The sequence below is a fragment of the Cibotium barometz genome, chromosome 52 (genome assembly GCF_041138505.1).
Source record: "Cibotium barometz isolate CiBa-2024 chromosome 52, ASM4113850v1, whole genome shotgun sequence".
NCBI lineage: Eukaryota > Viridiplantae > Streptophyta > Polypodiopsida > Cyatheales > Cibotiaceae > Cibotium > Cibotium barometz.
The window spans coordinates 40261736-40283106 of record NC_141097.1 but is presented as its reverse complement, the minus strand read 5'-3'; the positions used below and the strand labels follow the sequence as shown (position 1 = coordinate 40283106).

Here is a 21371-nt window from a genome sequence, read left to right as displayed (position 1 = left end):
ACTTCATCAGAGAGGTGATAGAGAACAAGCAAATTCAGCTTGTTAAGATTTATCCGGATGACAACCCGGCTGATCTGTTGACAAAGAGTTTGCCTCCGGAGCGGTTTGCTCATTGCAGACACTTGATGGGCATTGGATGAGGCCAGTTTTAGCCTTGATATGGCCTTGTATATTATCATGTACATGCTGATTTTTCTTTTCCTTTACTTAAGGGCACTTTGCCTTTAAGTGGGAGGTTGTTGGGGTAAAGGCATTATGCCCACCCTTATAGTGTGTACAAGCCCATAAGTTATAGTACATAGTACACTTAGTACTTTTAATGTACTAAGTGCACTATGTGTACTAGTGCAATATACATGTGTGATAGGGGAGTCACACACTCATATTATGAGTTGACTTATCCCCACAACTCTCTCTCTCTCTCTCTCCTTGTTTCTCTGTGTATGTCTCCCACATGAACTCTAACCCTAATTATCTCTCCCATTCAGATGACACAAGGATATTGATTATGTGCCTCTTGCGAATGTCTGCCCACCCATCTGAAATAATAGTGCATCCAAACTCCTGCCAACGTGCTTTCACAGGAGTGAGCGCCTTGTCTATCAAGGCCTTCTGCTCATCCAACATGGATGTACGCATCTTCGTATACTCAAGACCTGTCCACGTCTGAGTAGGCCCTACCTGCGCAATTGCTTTCACCATTCTTTTCCATTGGTCTGTCCTTAACACATTGAAGGATATATTACACTCAATAAGAGTACGACAAATCTCCATTTCTGCCACCCTTTGCCGCTCCTTTACCCAAGCTTGTGAACGCAGAGTGGATTGCTTTGATGCCTCCCTTGTACCTCTCGCATCTTGTGGCAGAACGTCCTCATCATCGGCAATACGTGCCCTCTTCCTGCCTGTGGTGGTGGATTGGACTGAAGCCAAAAGACTTTCACCCTCATCTAGAGTACCTGAACCTGTAACATCTCCAATAAAAGCATCATGGAGAGCATCTTGCGTACTTTCACCACCTCTAACACTGCTTGCACCACCCATTGCAGGACAATTCTCCGCAATCAATTGGTCCCTCAAAGCTTGTGGTATTTTATCACATGGACCACATTGATTGGTGCACCCAATACCTGTCATGTGCTTGATGACGCGAGTTATGGTGCTAGTGTACTGCTCCCCGCAATACTTGGATGCCCATAGCCGAGTACCTGACCCTTGCTGAGAAGGGGTGTTTACAACCCTCAGGACATTGGTGTGGATTACCTAGTTCGGGTTAGTCTTGCGCGGCATGATGAAGTCTGGGCAGGAGAGAGAGCGAGGAATGTTGCTCTGCAAAGTTTTGCAGGTACACACAGGACACTCGATTTTGCAAGTACACACAAAATGCCCGAAATTAAATGCAACGTGGTCGCTTATCTACAATCGCCTGAACACGCGCCTCACCACACACGTGCCTCGCCACACACTCCACTTATTTTTATTTTTTTAAATGATTGCGTACGGATCCGTATAGTACTGTACCGTACAGCTATACCGTACTGTACGGATCCGTATGTACGTACAGCAGCAACCTTGGCTCTGACACATAGCACTTGAGAAGATCTAACACTGTGGAATTAGTCTGTTTTGATTGCCCATCTGTCTGTGGATGAAACGAGAATGAAAACTTGAGAGTTGTATTCATGTTTTCAAACAACCCTCTCCAAAATAAACTTCACAGTCACTGATGCCTTTGCCGTGGCCTCAATGTCCCTCTGACCTGCATACGGTGGAGCATGACTTTCAATCATAACCTTACGCCGTAATTGCTTGGTAACACAGAGTCTACCATGCATTTACAAAAAGCCATCCCTGAGAGTATAATGATCATGTTGTTGACCCTCAGACATTTGATCATAGACCCTCCCAAAATGCTCATCCTGTGCATACTGCTCTTTCATCTCATCAAGTTCATGATGAAAAGCAAGTGAAACTGTTGAGACCTGTGGCTTGCATGACTAAGCATCTGTCACACCATTCTTTTTGCCTTCCACATGTACAATCTGGAAGTGGAACATAGACAAAAAGTTGGCCCATCTCATATGCTTCTCAGAAAGCTTAGTTTGCATGAGGAAATAACACAAGGTTTGATGATCTGTCTGCAGAGTCAAATTAGTCCCAAGCAAATAGTGTTTCCATGTAGAAAGAGCATGAATTACAGCCAACATCTCTTTCTCATAGACTTGTGAATGCTTCTCGGCATTCTGCAATATACAACCCTCATAGGCTATCACATGTCCTTCCTGCATGCTGTTCCCACATGCATCACACTGGACAACAAAAGCCTTTCGGAGATCCGGTAGTACCAATACGGGATCCTAAGTAAGCTTTTCTTTAAGCTTCTTAAAGGCTGCAATTTCTTGATCAACCCATCAAAACATAGTTCCCTTCTTTGTCAAAGCATGAAGGGGCAAAGCAATCTCAGCAAAATATCGTATGTACCGCCTGTAATAGAAACACAATTCCAAAAAGTTGCGTACATCATGCACGGTCCTCAAATCTGGCCAATTGAGAATTGCTTCTACCTTAGAAGGATCCATACGGACTCCATCTTTAGACACGATGTGCCCCACGAAGTGTATTTCTTCCAAGAAGAGTTCACTCTTCTTGCCATTTATGACCAACCTATGCTTTCGAAGTTCCTCAAACACTGTGGCCAAATGCTCCCTATCCCATCATCCTGTTAAAGGTGGTGGGAGCATTTGTCAAGCCAAAGGGCATGACCAAGAACTCATATAGCCCAAAGGTGGTCCGAAATGCTGTCTTATGCACATACTCGAGTCTAATGCGTTTCTAATGATACCCACTTTTTAAGTCTATCCGACTAAAAATTGTAGAGCCCTGTAAGTGGTCCAAAATGTTGCGATCCTCGGAATAGGGAATCAACTCTTGATGGTATTCTTGTTTAGCACCCTATCATCTATGCACATGCGCCAAGAACCATCCTTCTTTTGCACCAAGAGCACAGGTGACCAAAAAGGCGAGGAGCTTGGCTGAATTAGCCTCTTTCTTAAGACCTCCTCTACCTGGCTCATGATTTCCTCTTGTTGGGTTGCACTAACACGGTATGGCGGTCTATTTGGTGGGGTACCCCCCGGAACAATAGCATGATCTTTTGGCCTTTTTGGAGAAGGCTCTCTTGGCAATGACTCGGAAAAGCAATCTTGGTACACGTACGTAGGAAATCGGTCCCGTCTTTATCTAACATAGACAACTTAGATTGAGTTTCATCATCTTTGGCATCCTTAACAAAAACCAAGTATGCGGAAAGTGAAACCGAATGGGAACCCGGAGCGATGGACAAACGCTTGAGATGCCCAACAAAAGATGTGAAGACGCAATGGAAATGATAATAAACAAGGAACACAACACTGAGCCGGAAAGGCCTGCCTCCCATAGGAACTTCTTTATCGATTGAGACGCTTTACAAAATACCAAGGTGCGGGTGTGAACAACACCAGATCTTTCCACAAACTTCCTCAGCAAACACTTGCACAGGAGTCAAAACACAATCTTGTGTCTCCAAAAACAGCCCCTGATTTGGCCCACTATACAACTTGAGCGAAAAAGGGAGAGAAGTCCTTCCTGGCCACTATACCACTGTACGGCCTGCCACAATACTTTGATAAGTCCACGATCCACGAAGATCCTCCCAAATTCTGTGCAAAGGTAGTCAAAAACAACCCTCTAAACTGTCCGGAACAAGAGAGAGAGAAAAGCCGCCTAACTGCCCATTGTATGTCCGGTGCAAGCAAGATAAAGAGAGAAAATCTGCCCACTGCCCACGATATGGCCAACAATCTGACCAGTCAGCTCCCCCTTCTGTATGGCCAGCAAACTGGCAAGAAAGAGGGGAAAAGTTGGCGCTTGCTGAAGACTGGGTGAAGAGGGAGAGTGACCAATCTTGTAACCGCATATGCGACATATTCTAGCGTCCCATACGACTAGAATACCCCCCATATGAGATCCTTGTGTAGGCGACAGTTCTAGCATCCCATACTGCTAGGAGCCTCCAATACACAAGACCAAAACCATAAACTATTTATCAAAACCATAGAGAAACCTATTCCAGAATCGGAATGTTTTCCAATGAAAACGCCTTTCAAAAAAAGAAATTTTCCTGAAATACATCTCAAGATAGACATGAGAAACACTCTCCACTTGCGTCAACAAGGGAGTTTAACATGTATAAACTTCCAAATATTGGCAAAAAGCATCAACTTGGTAAAATTCAAAGTATACTTAGCTTTTCTCTGCCAGGATTCGTCGTGAAGCCAAAATACATATCTTCTTGGCATATACATAAGATACCTTGATATATAGCTCCATATAATTCGCTTGAACAAAATTTAATTTAAAATCTAGAATAGTTTATATGGAACGAGTGCTGAACATGGGCACATAAAACCAACTTCATTCTTCGAGGATAAATTATGTGAATCCATAAATCCTTATGCCAAGTTGTCTACTGCTCATGCTTTGGACATATGACTGCTTCCATAAGCCCAATACAAGAAGTAGATCTGTGTCTGCAAGAGGTAAACCTGTGTCAACACTAAGAACCTTCTCACTTCAGGATTGCGAGCGACAAACTGATGATTACTGTAGTCCCCACTGTTGATCTTTTCTCTTTCTCATTGTTGGAAGGAAGCCTGTGCTTCCGAGAAAGCCTAAGCTCTGATACCAATGAAACCGAACGGGAACCCCGAGCGATGGACACACACTTCAGATGCCCAACAAAAGATGTGAAGATGCAGCGGAAATGATAATAAACAATAATAAAAGGAACACAACACTGAGCCGGAAGGGCCGCCCCCCCGTGGAAACTTCTTTATTGATTGAGAAGCTTTACAAAATACCACAGTGCGGGTGTGAACAACACTTGATCTTTCCACAAACTTCTTGAGCAAACACTTGCACAGGAGTCAAAACACAATCTTGTGTCTCCAAAAACAGCCCCTGATTTGGCCCAGCTGCTGTACCACTATACAACCTGAGCAAAAAGGGAGAGAAGTCCTCGTTGGCCACTATATCACTGTACGGCCTGCCACAGTACTTTGATAAGTCCACGATCCACGAAGATCCTCCCAAAATCTGTGCAAAGGTAGTCAAAAACAGCCCTCTAAACTGTCCGGAACAAGAGAGAGAAAAGCCGCTTACTGCCCATTGTATGTCCGGTGCAAGGGAAAGAGAGAGAGAAAATCTGCCCACTGCCCACGATATGGCCAGCAATCTGACCAGTCAGCTCCCCCTTCTGTACGGCCAGCAAACTGGCTAGAAAGAGGGGAAAAGTTGGCGCCTGCTGAAGACTGGGTGAAGAGGGAGAGTGAACAAGGGAAAACCAGTTGCTGTCCAGGCTGTACGACCAGAGAAAAAGCAGATCCAGCAGCCACTCTCTGCAGCAGAGAGAACGAGTTAGTCAACTAGTGCGCGTGCTTCTTCTATCGGTGGCAGCTGAAGGGCACTGCTGTACGGACAGATCCATGCAGCCAAGAGAGAGAGAGAACCCATAGAGCTAGTCGCCTCCTCCCTCTCTGCGCATCTTTTAATACCATAAACCTCTCTTTTTGGGAGATAAAAGGGGCGCCCAATTAAAGTGTTCACACATGGTTAAAAAAATTAGGTCCACCTCGTATATAAGCTCCTTGTTCAAATCCCCATATGTCCACCCACTTATAAGTAAGTGTGAACAAAAATCCTTATAAACCATATAAGTGAGTAAAATCATGTAAACTCATGTCCTGTAAACTGCCTTCAGGTAGAAAAGCCTTCACACACGTTCTGTAACAAAACTTGGCTTTACACGGGCGTCTTCCATCCTGTGGCTTTGTTGCTCCTGTGGAAAAATCCCCGTTCACACCTTGGTTCTACCTAGTGTATAAAACACTGGTCAAGACGGGTGAGGGACCAAACGGTGACATCCGCTCCGTCTTATAAAGCAGTTGTCCGCAACTGTATAAACTTGGTACGACTGAGATATCCTGCAAGAATAGCAGATCCACTACCCATCAGTAGTATGTCATAAGTACAACATTAAAGCCATAATCCCAGATCCATGATCCGAAGTTTGATACGAGCACAAGAGCCAACCGTATCAAGAAACTGTATCCTTATCTTGAGTCAATAACTCTGAGAATAACAAAACACAGGCACAAGAGCCAACTGTGTCTCAAATATCCATAAATCCATAAGCCGCTTTTTTGAATGTTCAGGGATGTTGAATCCTTCCCAAAACATAAGTACGAAATGAGCACCAGGGTTGCTAGTCATGTGTTGTCATGTCAGGCTCCATAAGCCATACATGTTTCCGTCATGTCAAGCCTCAGAAGTTATACATGTCTTTTGATGTCAAACCTCACAAGCCACGCATGTTTTGCCATGTCAAACTTCACAAGCCGCACATGCTACCATGTCAAGCCTCAGAAGTCATACATGCTCTGCCATGTCAAACCTCACAGGCCATACACGTTACCATGTCAAGCCTTAGAGGTCATACATGCTCTGCCATGTCAAACCTCACAAGCCACACATGTTACCATGTCAAGCCTCAGTAGTCATACATGCTTTGTTATGTCAAGCCTGAGAAGCCACACATGTCCTATCATGTCAAGCCTCACAAGCCATACATGTTACCATGTCAAGCCTCAGAAGCCATACATGCCCTCTTGCCATGTCAGTGGGCTCACACCAGAGTCCTTCATGGGAATCCATCCACATACATGCAAAAGAAATGTGCCACGGTATGATTGATGTGAGAAATCCTTTTCCGCAAAGTCGCCACAATAAGCACATGTTCACACAAGCTAGGGAAGCTCAATTGGCACACTTTGGTCCAGAACAACCTTGCATATCTTTGACCAACCATACGAGCCTAGAATACTTGCTATGTTGGTTTCAAAACAACTCATATACTAGAATCAACCAATCTAGGATATTGATAAATAATGCATAATCTTGTAATTGCATATGCGACATATTCTAGCGTCCCATACCACTAGAATACCCCCTATATGAGATCCTTGTGTAGGCGGTAGTTCTAGCATCCCCATACTGCTAGGAGCCTCCAATACACAAGACCAAAACCATAAACTATTTATCAAAACCATAGAGAAACCTACTCCAGATCAGAATGTTTTCCAATGAAAACGCCTTTCAGAAAAAGAAATTTTCCTGAAACACATCTCAAGATAGACATGAAAAACACTCTCCACTTGCGTCAACAAGGAAGTTTAACATGTATAAACTTCCAAATATTGGCAAAAAGCATCAACTTGGTAAAAATCAAAGTATACTTAGCTTTTCTCTGCCAAGATTCGTCGTGAAGTCAAAATACATATCTTCTTGGCATATACATAAAATACCTTGAGATATAGCTCCATATAATTCGCTTGAACAAAATTTAATTTAAAATCTAGAATAGTCCATATGGAACGAGTGCTGAACATGGGCACATAAAACCAACTCCATGCTTCGAGGATAAATTTTGTGAATCCATAAATCCTTATGCCAAGCTGTCTACTGCTCATGCTTTGGACATATGACTCCTTCCATAAGCCCAATACACAAACTGATGATTACTGTAGTCTCCACTTTTGATCTTTTCTCTTTCTCATTGTTGGAAGGAAGCCTCTGCTTCCGAGAAAGCCTAAGCTCTAATACCAATGAAACCGAACGGGAACCCCGAGCGATGGACAAACACTTCAAATGCCCAACAAAAGACGTGAAGACTCAGCGGAAATGATAATAAACAATAATAAAAGGAACACAACACTGAGCCGGAACAGCTGGCCCCCGTGGGAACTTCTTTATTGATTGAGAAGCTTTACAAAATACCACAGTGCGGGTGTGAACAACACTAGATCTTTCCACAAACTTCCTGAGCAAACACTTGCACAGGAGTCAAAACACAATCTTGTGTCTCCAAAAACAGCCCCTGATTTGGCCCAGCTGCTGTACCACTATACAACCTGAAACTAGACAAGGACTCTTCCCTCTCAAGATGGTCACAAAATATTTGCATGAGAACACTTCGCATTGTTTCATGTGGGCTACTGGAGACAAAAGGAGCATGCAGGTTGATTAAGGGGGCATCAACCCGTCCTGCATAGTCAGCCTGTTCCATCTAGTCAGGCCTCATCTATGATCTACAATGCAGCTCCAGGGCTATGCAGGATCGACAGGCAACTTTTGTATGTATATTGAGCCCTGTACCTTCCTTGTCTGATGGTGAGGATGAGGTCGCTTTGCGTGACAGGGCCACCTATGGCTCCTACGTATGTAGTCTCTCTTTAAGAGCAGCCATCTACGGAGGGAGCATCACCCCTCTTTTTTTCTTGGACTGGTACCTCATTAGAGGGTCATCGTTTGTTTTCTCAGATGTACTTTCTTTTTACTAATAAAAGGATTGTTGGGGGGGGGGGTGGGGGGGATCCCTAGTGGGGCAAACTCTGTTGCAAGGGATGCTTATAAATGTCAGAGGCATTCATATTTTAGTGTTAAGAGTTTCAAATTGAAGATGCAAACGATGTTAACAGCATGTGGGGTTGACAGGATGACGGAGGTGGCGAGCCTCTGGAAAGAATTTATGAGCGGCTGGAAGCTATGGATGCAGCATCAGCAGTAAAGAGGGCAGCTGAAATCTTGCATGGTTTGGGTTTCACAAAAAGCATGCAAGGAAAGAAGACCCGTGATTTTTCTGGTGGTTGGCGAATGAGAATAGCATTAGCTAGAGCATTGTTTATGAGTCCTACAATTTTACTTCTCGATGAGCCAACCAATCATTTAGGTCAGTATTGAAAACTTGAATTATCTGATGGTTTATTCCTTTTTTGGAGAGGGCCAGCTGCTGAAATATTAGGGTTTAGGGTTTCTAACAAGTATCTTTATGCAGATCTTGAAGCCTGTGTTTGGCTGGAAGAAATGCTTAAGAAGTTTGATCGTATCCTTGTCGTTGTATCCCATTCTCAAGATTTTCTCAATGGAGTCTGCACGAATATTATCCACATGCAAAACAAGGGGCTCAAGTTTTACACGGGGAATTATGACCAGTATGTGCAAACACGAGGAGAGCTGGAGGAGAATCAGATGAAGCAATACAAATGGGAACAAGAACAAATAGCAAACATGAAGGAATATATTGCCAGGTTTGGGCATGGCTCTGCCAAACTTGCTAGGCAAGCCCAGAGTAAAGAGAAGACCTTGGCAAAAATGGAAAGAGGGGGTCTCACAGAGAAGGTGGTTAGAGACAAGGTGCTCGTTTTTCGTTTCACTGATGTCGGGAAGTTGCCTCCACCAGTCTTGCAGTTTGTTGAGGTGGATTTTGGTTATACACCAGAAAATCTTATATACAAGAATGTTGATTTTGGAGTGGACTTGGATTCCCGGATAGCCTTGGTCGGACCAAATGGAGCAGGTAAGAGTACACTGCTGAAGTTAATGACAGGTGAGTTGACCCCTCTTGATGGCATGGTGAGACGCCACAACCATCTCCGGATTGCTCAATTTCACCAGCATTTGGCTGATAAATTGAATCTTGACATGCCCGCTCTACAATATATGATGTCAGAGTATCCTGGTATGGAAGAGGAAAAGATGCGTGCAGCAATTGGAAGGTTTGGGCTCACTGGGAAGGCCCAAATTATGCCCATGACAAATTTATCTGATGGTCAGAGGAGTAGAGTTATTTTTGCCTGGTTGGCATGGCGTTTACCTCATCTGCTTCTGCTTGATGAGCCAACCAATCATCTTGACATTGAGACTATAGATTCACTAGCTGATGCACTGAATGAATGGGATGGAGGGCTTGTGCTTGTGAGTCATGACTTCAGGCTCATCAATCAGGTGGCCAAGGAGATTTGGGTCTGTGAAAACCAGTCAGTTTCAAGGTGGGAGGGTGACATCATGGACTTCAAACAGCACCTCAAGGCAAAAGCAGGCCTTTAAAAATATAATTTTAAAAAAAGCTTTAACTGTAATGCTGCATATTAGTAGAACACACTAGTTCATAAACCTGCCAACCTATTACTTTGAAACCGAGGCAACTATTTATTTTGTTTGAAGCTCTCAAGCTAGGTCACTCTAATTTCTATGCAGAAAAGCTAGAGGGTTTGTAGTGTTGATGTCTCCCTTTGTAGGGACACTTCTTCACGGGAGAGAAAAGGTTACTCTTGCTTTTTGTGAGGCGGAATAGAATGGGCTTTCTAGCTTGTACGATTTTCGTATGCAGGTCTACTTATATAAAGTGTACTTGGGTAGTGTCAGATGAATGCATACTTTCTAGTTGCAGTGTGTGCATGTCATCCTGATGATATGGAATTCTTCTCGCTAATATCTGGGGAGGTGAAAATGCTGATAGAAGTTGGAAGTGCATATGTTGGGTCTTTTAATGGGGATTAGTTAGTAAAAAATCTGAATTCACCTTGCAAGAGTATGTTTACCTAATTGTGTGGATGCATCACCATCTACCAAGTGTTCTGTCATATGTTCCTGTTTATCATATACTGAAGTGCATTCTGGAGCTATGTCGTTAGTGGGATTGACCCTAAGTACTTGTTTTGCTTGAAGTGAGAACAAATAGGGGGCCAAAGAGAAGCTTGTAAAAGCCAAAATAAGAAGATTTGGACATGATCTCATGGCACTTCTACAGTGGCCGTGCATCTATTCGGGAAGAGCCTTTTTCAAAAGTTCATGGTTTGTAGCTCTATACTGGTAGGACTTGATAGTAGATATTGTTTTCCCTATTTTGGTTACACTTTTCTAGATCCAAGGTAGCAGGATTTGGCATGTTATTGTAGGGCAGGTCGCTTTACTAATAAATAAAGGCCTTTGGAGCAGTGTACGCGAGGGAAAGAAAAACAACTTTGCCTATGATAAGAAAGGAAGCATCATGATTTTTTTTCTCTTGATGCATGTGAGGCCAATATTTATGCTGTTTGGGTGCATGGAATGTTTTAAAGTAATAGTTTTTGGGTTAAAGGTGGTTCCACACGAGTGAACTCAAATACGATGGTGCGAACCTAAAATTGTCCAAACGTCTAAGAATCTTCTCAATGCCACGTCAGACTGAATCTACCACATTTTGTGGTACGTCCAGTCCTGGACCGAGGTGGTTTAACTTGGAGGTCCTTTAAAACTACTAGCTTTTTTGGACCTTGGTGCCTCGTGAGTATGTTTTTTGTTTTGGATGATGTCTCTTAACACACCATCTCTGAGAAGCAAAGCAACCAAGCATGCAAACATAACTGAATTGTTAAGTTTACTCAGTTTTTTTATAGTTGTAATCAAATTTTCATAGCTTTACATCCTATGTTACTGCAAAAGAATGTCTGATACTTCTTTCTTTCGGAAGCAAATTATGCGCTACGAATCTCTTTGAGCAGTTGGCCTTGCTCAAAGTTTCGCGACTGTTTCAATTAGGAAATGGGCAAACCTTAAGGAGGGAACTAGTATGCACAAGATGATATTATGAGCGATGTTTCCCCTTTAATGAAATGACTTGCATCATGAAGCTTTAATGAAAAGCGTGTGAGGTTTATTACATCTTACTAGAAGAGCATAAACCAACTATGATTCTTGATTATCTCTCATCACAAGACATTTGCAGCAATAATTAGTGTTTAAGAGGACTATCGTAAAGTCGAACACTTTCTTGCACAATGAATCGTCATAATAGAAACAAAGTATGTTCCCAAGAATATGTTTAGGAGAGGAGCAGGAGGGGTCTTATTGAAGGCTTTATTTCTTGCACACGTCTCTCGAATTTGTGTTAATTTTGTAGATCGTTTGCAAACAAAAATTAAAGACGAGAGGTCCAACTCTGCATGAAAGAAGCGCGGATCCCGCAAGGAAGCCTTTACCTCTTCCCAAAGAGTAACCATCCTTTACTCGTCTTTTGGTTGGCACTGTGGTTTTCTTGGTGGTGTGGGTGACGCATCTTGGAGGGTGGAACCTTCCCCACTACCATCCAGCCCCTTCTCTAGGGGTGGGTGTGTATTATGCGGTCACTGATATAGCCACAAACATGGCCGGCCAATAAGGAGGGGGTAGGCTTCCTTAGCCAGAGGCATCACAAATTTCATGGAGAAGGTGATCCCCGCTATGGAGACAAGAACCTTGCCTACCAACAACATTTATATGCTACTTTGATGGGAAAGGGTGTTGGGTTGGTGATGCAGAGGCCAAGCAAGTATGTGCCGGGTAGACTGACTCTCAAGCTATCATTAATGATTCCCATGAGACAGATAATGTTACCCTCCGAGTCCACTAAGAGAGAAGTGAAGCACACACCCACCTCTAGGGGTATTGTGGGGATGGTGGAAGGCTGGATGGCACCCTGTGATTGAGTCAAAAATCCGCTAAAAGAGGGTCTCCTTCACTGGGGGGAACAACCTTGATGAAGTTTATGGTGGGCGGTGTGGAAGAGTGGAAAGGCGTTGTCTTTAGTCAATGGGGGCAAGTTGGACTTGTGGTAGCCCCTTGTGATCCTTGTTATTTTGGCAATGGAGGCTTGGAGTACTCCCTTGTGAAGTGATCCTTCTTATTTGGGTAATGGAGGCAAGGGGGACCTTGGTCAAATAACCCTCACTTTCAAACTTATAAAAAGAGGCTTAGTAACAAAATCAAGGACTATGATCCTCCTCAATTAGACAATGTCCTCCCCCTTGAAGATGAGATTCCCTAACACTCCATGTGTGCTAAGGCTTTTGTTTCAAGTTCACGACTTGAACATACCCCTTAATGCCTCATGAAAAAATTGGCTACTTTCACCAACAACGAGACACCCTTAATCTCACCCCATCATCATGTCTCAAGATCTTTGAACTACTTTTTATAAAACAATGATATAGTTTACATGCAGTAAGTGAATGAAAGACAAATGATAATGAACCAAGAATAGAAGACAAGGTCTTCATGTGCTCTAAAAAAAGTGATCATGCATTATAATTGTTAACCCAATCAACGCTTTGATTGAGTCAATGCCAGCCTTGGGTGGCAATGGATGAAGAGACACTACCAAGGAGCACAATTTTGGAAAGAATTTTATACTACATTTCATCGTAAGAAGGATGGATTATGTTTTGAAATTTTGGGTGGAAACCATTTTTGCATGGCATCCTTCAATTTTATACATGGCATCCTTCAATTTTTGCATGGCATCCTTCAATTTTATACATATCACACTACAGTATTGTGCCTAGGCCAACATTTCATATTTTGAAGTTAGGAAAATAATGAGCCAGAGGATACACTATTATATTTGAGATATGAGCTATGGACAAGTGTGAAACATCTATAACTTGGCTTATAGACATGTATGTATGTTACATTCTCTACACTCGTTGCATGCTATTTTCAACTTTGGGAGATCTTGAGCTCTAATTTTTGAGCCTCTTGTTCTCATTCTTGTGTTGTGCTTTCTCAAACTTTTACTTGTTTCATGGTGCTCGTGAACGTCTAGGTTAACATTTGAGCTCTGGTGTGTGTTGGCTTTGCATAGAGGAGGCAATACTAAGTTGAAGATTGAGATTTATGTGAGTGTGGTGGGAAGCTCCCATGGGTTCCTCTTGAGTGGGTGAGATTCCTTTGGGGCTAAATATTCACATTAGGGTTGCTTAAGACAAGTAATAGAGGTCGGACCATTTTTAAGTTTGGTTGGCCTAATGTAAAAACTACTCATTTGTATCTAAGTCATTTTTGACATTAAGCAATGCACAATCATTCCCTTGCAATGATTTTCTTATGAGCTCTCCTTCTTCCCTCCTCTTGCGTGTTTGCATGCTAATGAATCTTGCTTGCTTGATGGATGCATACTAGATAGGTTTGATTGAAGGTTTTATTCTTGCAATAGCTTTTTTTTCTTCCCCTACCTTTGGGAGAGAGAACCACCGTGAAGACGAACCTCTTCTTATATCCATCTAGGCACTAAGAGGGCAATGAGCTTTCCGATGTGACAAGGGAGTGAGGATGCAACGAGCTAGTATTGCATTTGCAACCCAAAGAAGGCAAGACCCAATGACACATGCTTAGGTAAGCTCTTGACTTGAATATATTTGGTATCACTGCCATGAACTAGCCTAGGGCTTAGCTCCATTTATCTGTCCATTCGATGCTATTGGGAGTGCCTGGTGTTGAATAGGAGGTCACACTCAGAAAACACACAGTTTCAAAGCATTGGATGTTTTTATTTGGTGATTTTGATTTTGATTTTGATTTGAAGTTGATGTTGCATTATGGCATTCTATTTTCATCTATTGGTAGAGCAAAACCCTCATTTTTTGGGTGATTTACATGAAATTGGAGCCCAAAAGGCTTAGATTTCATTGCTTAACTTAGCAATTATGATTAGGAGTGGAAACTTCAAAAACATGAGCATTGAGCTCCATTAGGTTGAATTACAGTGGGATTGTCAATTTTCATTCTTACATTTTATATTTTTTCATAACTTGTTCATGCATTATGCTATCCTTGGAAGATTTTCTTGTTATACAATCTGTAACAACTACTACAAGTTCCAAGGAAAATTCTTGTCCTTCGTAATTATTAGAGAATTAAGTACATTTATTAATGTCACAACAACCCTATCATTGTAGGGTCCAATTCTTAGATTTTTGTACCTCACGTAGGCTAATTCCATATAAGAAAAGTACATGTGAGCCGAGTTCATGCAAAAAAGGCATGAGCTTATATACATAAGCCTAGAGGCATGACTTGGACATGTAAGCCGAGGATGTGAGCCTAGATGTGTGAACCTAGACACATGAGCCTGGAGACATGAACCTTGATACGTCAGCTAAGAGACATGAGCCTAGAGATGTGAGCTTGGATACATGAACTTACATATGTGAACCTTTCAGACATAAGTCGGTAGACATGGGCCGAAGACATGAGTCTCAAGGCTTGAATTTGGACACGTGAGCCGAGTAGAAACATAAAAAAATGTTGTTTGAAACCATTTACAGACCTGTTCCAGAAACACCAGGGACCTTTGATGCAAACTCGATCTGGACTAATCGTTGGAAATGATAATAGAGTTAAATGTAGTGCATCAAACCACACTTTCTCAAACTAGATCCAAAAACACCAGGGACCTTTGATGCAAATCCGATATGGATCAATTGTTGGAAATGAAAATACAATCAGCTATAGCATATCAAACCACACTTCCTCAAACCCACCAAGCCCTCGATATCCCAGTAAATGACCAGTACCACAGTAGAGTGCTTCCCTATTAAGAAGGCTAGACTCCTTCTTCTGATCCATCTCAAGCAAGGAACTTTGGAAATAAATAAGCCAAGGAAAAATAAATGAGTGGAGGAACAATGGAACAATTGGAAACAAGAGAGTTGCTAATGGGTCTTCGAACTCCGGATTCACCAAGTGAATTCGTCAACATCACCTTTAGTTTTTTGGAGGCGGTGTTCAATCGGCTTATTTTTGGGCGTAGGTCTAGTGAAGGAGCGAGAGTAGGACTAGGAACCTCAAGGTTCGCTCCCATAGGAAGCGGTTAAACCATGTATGAAGCTACAATTTTTAGTGTTGATCCTGTTGGGTTTTTCCAAAGCTAACCATGACTAGCAAATAGACCAATAATTGCAGTTACGGTAAACGAGACATGCTTCTTTTGTTGTAGTACCAGGGAAAAAAGTTCCATAGTACATGCAATAGTAAGCGCACACAGTCCCACTCTCCACAAGATTCCTTTACAAAAGCACTTTTATCGTGAAAACAAGTTCTCAAGTATATTAGCATTCCCTCGGATAACTCCGTCGGTGAATGCTATCTATCAATATAAACCGTGTGCTTTCCTTATAATTCTTGATACCATCCTAAGCATTGACTAGCCTTTTTTGCATATCTGCTAAGAAATCCATAGCTGCATCAATTTGAATACCGTTAAGTCCCAAGGTTATTGGAGATCTAGGTTAATATCAACATACACATTCTGTAAACAAGTAGCCGAATCCTTAAGCCTATTTTAGGTAAACACAACCATAGGGATGTACCTCTCTCAGTGAGATGGTCGTATGGAGAGGTATGCATGAAACATATCCACCAACATTTGATTCTTGGGTGAATCAAATGTTGCATGAGATTGAGTATGATCAAAGGAACTCATACAGCCCTGTAAGCATGCATGGCTAGCCCCTTAACTTGTCCCTCATGAGCACCCTTAGGGGCGTGAGTAGCATGGGAGATATGGGGAATACATGCACCAACAGAAAATTGAAGCCCATGTTGCATGTGTTGTGCATGCACGTTTTCAGCCCCCGCCGCCGGCAACGGCATTTGCAATACATTGCATTCTGTACGAGTTACATAAAGTACACCTACAAGGTGTGAAGTCGCCAATTGTTCCTCTCTAATTTTATGAGGGTTCATCCTCTTAGACATGTGCTCTTGTTCAACCACCTGTGGGGATGCCAAGACACGTGGGATAGTTGCATTTTCTCCATAGGCATCCTCAATAATACGAGCCAAGAATGCACATGCTGTATCCCTCGGTTGCATGTGCAACTCGAGCCATCACTGTCATGGCATGATCCATAAATGATTGAGCTTTCTTGCCCTTCAAACGATCATGTACCAATGGATCTTAATGGAAGAGATTATATTCTTCTTCTTGTGCATAAAGAAGAGCTTGTATAAGGGTAAGTTCAGCCTTGATGGCTATGGCTCTCCTTCTTGCATTTTCTCTTTACCATGGGATGGCCGTCCCACATGTTCATGTTCCTTGGTATGCACCACATGAGTATGTTCTTTTTGTAAAGCATTGAAGCATGCATATCATTGTCTCTGCCTCTTGTTGGCATTTTAACATTGACTGTACAGTTGTCCATAGTGGTTTAAGTGTAGGCATAGCTAGTGTTTGTGGGGATCGTCTTTCACGAATGAAAGTGAAAGTGAACTGTATGCTTTGATACCAACGTAATTCCACCAATGGTTGAGGATTTTTTGGTCGAACACAATGCTAATCAATACACTTAAATACACTGAGATTTAATGGACAACAAGCACAATATAAGATGTAATTTGCCGAATTGATAAGAGACGCAAAATGAGCCGAAACAACCAACCCCTCCCTTAAATAATGTTTTTAATCTTGGGAAATTCAAGTACAACGTGTCATTAGAATTTTTGTCCAGATTTCCATTCCAATGCATATGAATACAATATTGCAAACAATATGGTTGTTGTGCCCAATACTTATCACATGTTACATGCCACGTAACCATGTTAGCATAGTCTCACACGCATGGTTCAAGCATGCATCCCCTTACCCAGAACCACACATTAGTCAAGCAAGCATGAAGAAATTCAATTTGCAGGCAAGCACATCAAGATGCTATGCAATGCACCATTGGTATGGACAATCCTCATTCATGAGACTATACCAAAATAGACATGTTCCATGCAAGTACACGAGAACACTAATCCTCCAGGCATTTTTTCTAGGCATGTACACAAAGGCACAAGTCCTAGCGGAAAGCCAAATCCACAATATCACAAGAGTGGATCAATCCCATGCATAATAGCCATGACATAATGAAAAAGCACGAGAGACAAATTAGGTGGCCAAATGATGGCTATGTGTGCAAGATAAACCTTGGTATGTTTGAGTTAATGACCTTAGGCATTCCTTTTGGGACATATAGATGGAAGTGTAAAACTATCTTTGTTTTGACCCAATGCGTGGATCCACCATGACCTATGGCCACTCACCACCACTAGCCTTGCTCAAGTGCACAATTTATCCTATTCAATTGGATTAGTTCACTCATAAATATCTATTTTCTAAAGGAAAACTTTAAAAGTAATATGTGATTAAAGTTTAAGAAATGCAAGTAATTGAAGGGATATAAACAGGAATTTTCACTTTTCTATGGAGTTGTGACAATGGTGACCCCCCGGCCTCTCCTTTACCAATGATTTATTAGATCATAAGCGAGAACGAGAAGTTATAGGGGTAGATGTTGGGAACCTGGTTGTGATAGTGAGATTGGCCACCATACCACCATGGTGGAAGAGGAGAAGATAGTTGTGGTCAAGAAAGCTTATTTTGACAACGAGGTGTAGAAACTTTGAGTAGTGGTCTCTACCCAAAGAAGCCAGGACAATGAGATGGCTATTCTGCAAAAGGAGATAACTATATTGCATTAGCAGATCACTATTCTACAGAAGGCGGTGGCAAGTACTCCCGCACTTGTAGGGTATATTTCAGTAGCTCTGTTCACCCTAGAGGTCTCCTCTGAGAGGGAGAAGCAAAGAGCCCAAGAAGTGGTTGAAGCATGGCTGAATCGGTAGAATGGCTATAAGCCAAAGAGAGAATCGGTGCAATCTCCTAGCAAGGATGTTGAGAAGGAAGTGATAAACCTAAGAAGAAATGCAAATGCAACTACTGTCGAAAACTAAGCCATTATATTAATGAATGTAGAAAAACACTCATTAATTAGGCATGGCTGTGTGGTTGATGCATCAGCACCAAGTGTAGAAAAGGAGTTAGTCAACTATGGATAGGATGATTAGGCATTCATCGTACACTATGATCATGATATATGCATATCAATGGCACAACAGATTATCATGTCGAGTATTTTGATAATGGTGCTAGCAAGTCCATTTTGAATTCCATTGTCTCCCGGATGCTTGAAATATTTAGATGGTGCATGGCCCGTCTTGAAAGAGGAAGCAGTGTTGTGTGGAGATTTGAGAGAGCTTTAGAACAAACCTACTACTTCTTGGGCTAGTTTCTAGCATATGTGTAGGAATGAGTTTCTCTGGGCGGAAGATGAGTATGACGTGGTATCTAGATTTATAGTGTTGGATAGGAAGACCATGTTTTTTTGACACCTATTTGCACAAGTTTAGAGAGTTGTAGGGGCAAAGGCAACTCATAAGGACACGATCACCTTGCTTGTTTTTTTAATATACAAGGGTTGTCCCCCCAATTAGAAGCTTCAAAGTGAGGAAAAACAAGTGCAAAAAACTTGAGGATGGTATCATTTTGTAAAGATTTATGAAGAAATAGTTGTTGTCAAGAGTAAGAAAAGTGTTCCTCAGAAATAGAAAAGGTTAGGCAACTCTGAATGAGATGCCAAATGTAAATGTAAGTTAAGTTCTATGAAGGCTTCCACAACCCAAAATCAGACCCAAACTCTAGGTCAACCCAATTCTAAGAAGACTCAAAGGACCAAGCAGAGGCTCTTGAACATTCGGGAGGGCGGGTGCTTTACTTAGGGTCAAACATGCCATTGGAAAGGAAATTGTCCTCAAGTGCAAAAAAAGTAGAAGCCTAAGGGAGCTCACTTGACCAAGATTACAAGCGATCCTAAGGTTACATCCATTCATACCACAATTATTAATCATAGTTCTACATAGATTGTAACTTTAGTATGTCAGTTTTTGCCCCAATGGTCTCCTATGTATGTATGGATCAATTTTGGGAGAAATTGTACACATTCTATTTGGTCTTGGTAGCACTCACAATTTTATTAATGCCAAATTGGTGTAGAAATTAGGAGTGGCGACCTGGTTAAGTGATCATGTCTACTGTTTGAACCTGGTGGGGCAAGGCATGGAAAGGTCTTGGACCAGATGTGTGACCCAGCTACCTATATCTATCCTGAGTTATTTGGATAGACTAGATTTTTTGTTGATGAATCTAGATAGAGATATTTGTATATATATACTTATACATGCATATATATAGACATACATACATACATATGTATGTATTTATATATACATATATACATACATATATATAGACATACATAGATATATGTACATACATATGTGTGTGTGTGTGTGTGTGTGTGTGTGTGTGTGTGAAAGGAAGGGAGGGAGAGGACACTTGTGTACATGATGTCTAAGACATGGGAGAAGGTGTCCTTGAAAGCTTGCTTAGCAAGGCATGATTATTATTGATTAAAAGGGATTATGAGTTATTTACAATCAGGGCTTATAATTGTCTTATATATCTATGCCCATGTTCACACTCACATATGCCTTGCCTCCACATTTGACCCATGGCCCCTTTATTGCTCCATTTCCATTTACAAGTCCTTTTTCCATAATCCCATGTGGCTAATTAATGATTTAGCCTTATCACTTTCTTGCAAACCATCCCCACCTTCTATAGGTTTGATCAAAACCTTATAACATTTAGGCCTTCCATATGGGTTGGATTTTCACATATAAGTGCGCAGGCACCATATCCACAAAACATATGAATGAGTGACAGTCAAATCAATATGTGAGAGGATCCAAACGTGATTGATCGTTGTTGTAAATTGCCTCTAATGGCTGAAAACTGCATCTTATGCCTTTAAATCAACCCAAAACTTGCTCCCCATGATAGTATCTCAATTACCAATGCTCCCAAATGCAAGTATCATAATCCCCAATTGGTATGAATCTCTTTAATAGTGATTTACATGAATTTCTAGCAAGCAAAGTCACTATTACTCCTTCTCATTTGGTCCACAAAATCCACCCAAAATGTCCTCATATCCTTCCAAGATTGAGGCGGGTTCCCATGAAGCCTCTTTGTTGGGTAAACCCCTCCACTCCAATGAGGTATTCCACTGAAGAACAGTTGTATACACCTTTTTTCTATTTCCCAACACCTTCTTTGCTAGATATTCTATCATACCTTCCTCGTTCATTGGAGGTAACTCATCTTGTACTTCTACTATTGGTCCCACATATGCTTTCAAAATTGAGTGACATGAAACACATCATGTATGTGTGTAGTTGTTGCTAGCATTAGCTTATAGGCTACCTGCCCAACTCTCCTCTCAATCTTGTATGAACCATAGTATCTATATACTAACTTAGTGTTTGTGTTTCCCTTATCTTGGATTTAGTATGCGTAAAAGCACCCAATGACCCACATTGAACTCCACAAATCTCCTATGGGCATCGGCATAGTCAGCACATGACATGTCCATGATAGCATGTATGTCCATGATGGCCATACATGATGTCATAGATCATCGCCTTGGATGGTCCATATGGTTAAAATGGGCTCTATGTGATTTGTATATTCTCGGTGTTATGTTGTGTGGTTTGTATGGCCTATATGCCTTGCACATGGTTTTAGAATGGGCTCTATTTGATCTCTATATGGTCTTGGTGTTATCTACATGGTGCATATGTGTTGTACATGGTTGGGATAGGTTGCTTAATATCTTCACATGCTCAGTATTTCTATGAGGGGGCCTATATGGTTACAATAGGATACATGTGTGACATTTACTTGGTTAATATGTTCCTTGTATGGTTTGTATTGTTTGAATGCTCTAAAGGATCTGTATGTGTGGCCCAATATGTGC

The 21371-nt window shown here is 41.8% G+C and overlaps 1 protein-coding gene across 1 annotated transcript in view; it reads left to right on the top strand.

The window, feature by feature from the left end:
* Nucleotides 1-10298, top strand: part of LOC147609112 (ABC transporter F family member 1-like) — a 38790-nt gene extending 28492 nt beyond the window's left edge. The window contains exons 5-6 of the mRNA XM_086788185.1: nt 8590-8824; nt 8930-10298. Coding sequence (XP_086644311.1) covers nt 8590-8824; nt 8930-9981 — 1287 coding nt within the window. The 3' untranslated portion in view covers nt 9982-10298. The remainder of the gene's footprint in view (nt 1-8589; nt 8825-8929) is intronic.
* Nucleotides 10299-21371: the final 11073 nt, after the last annotated feature.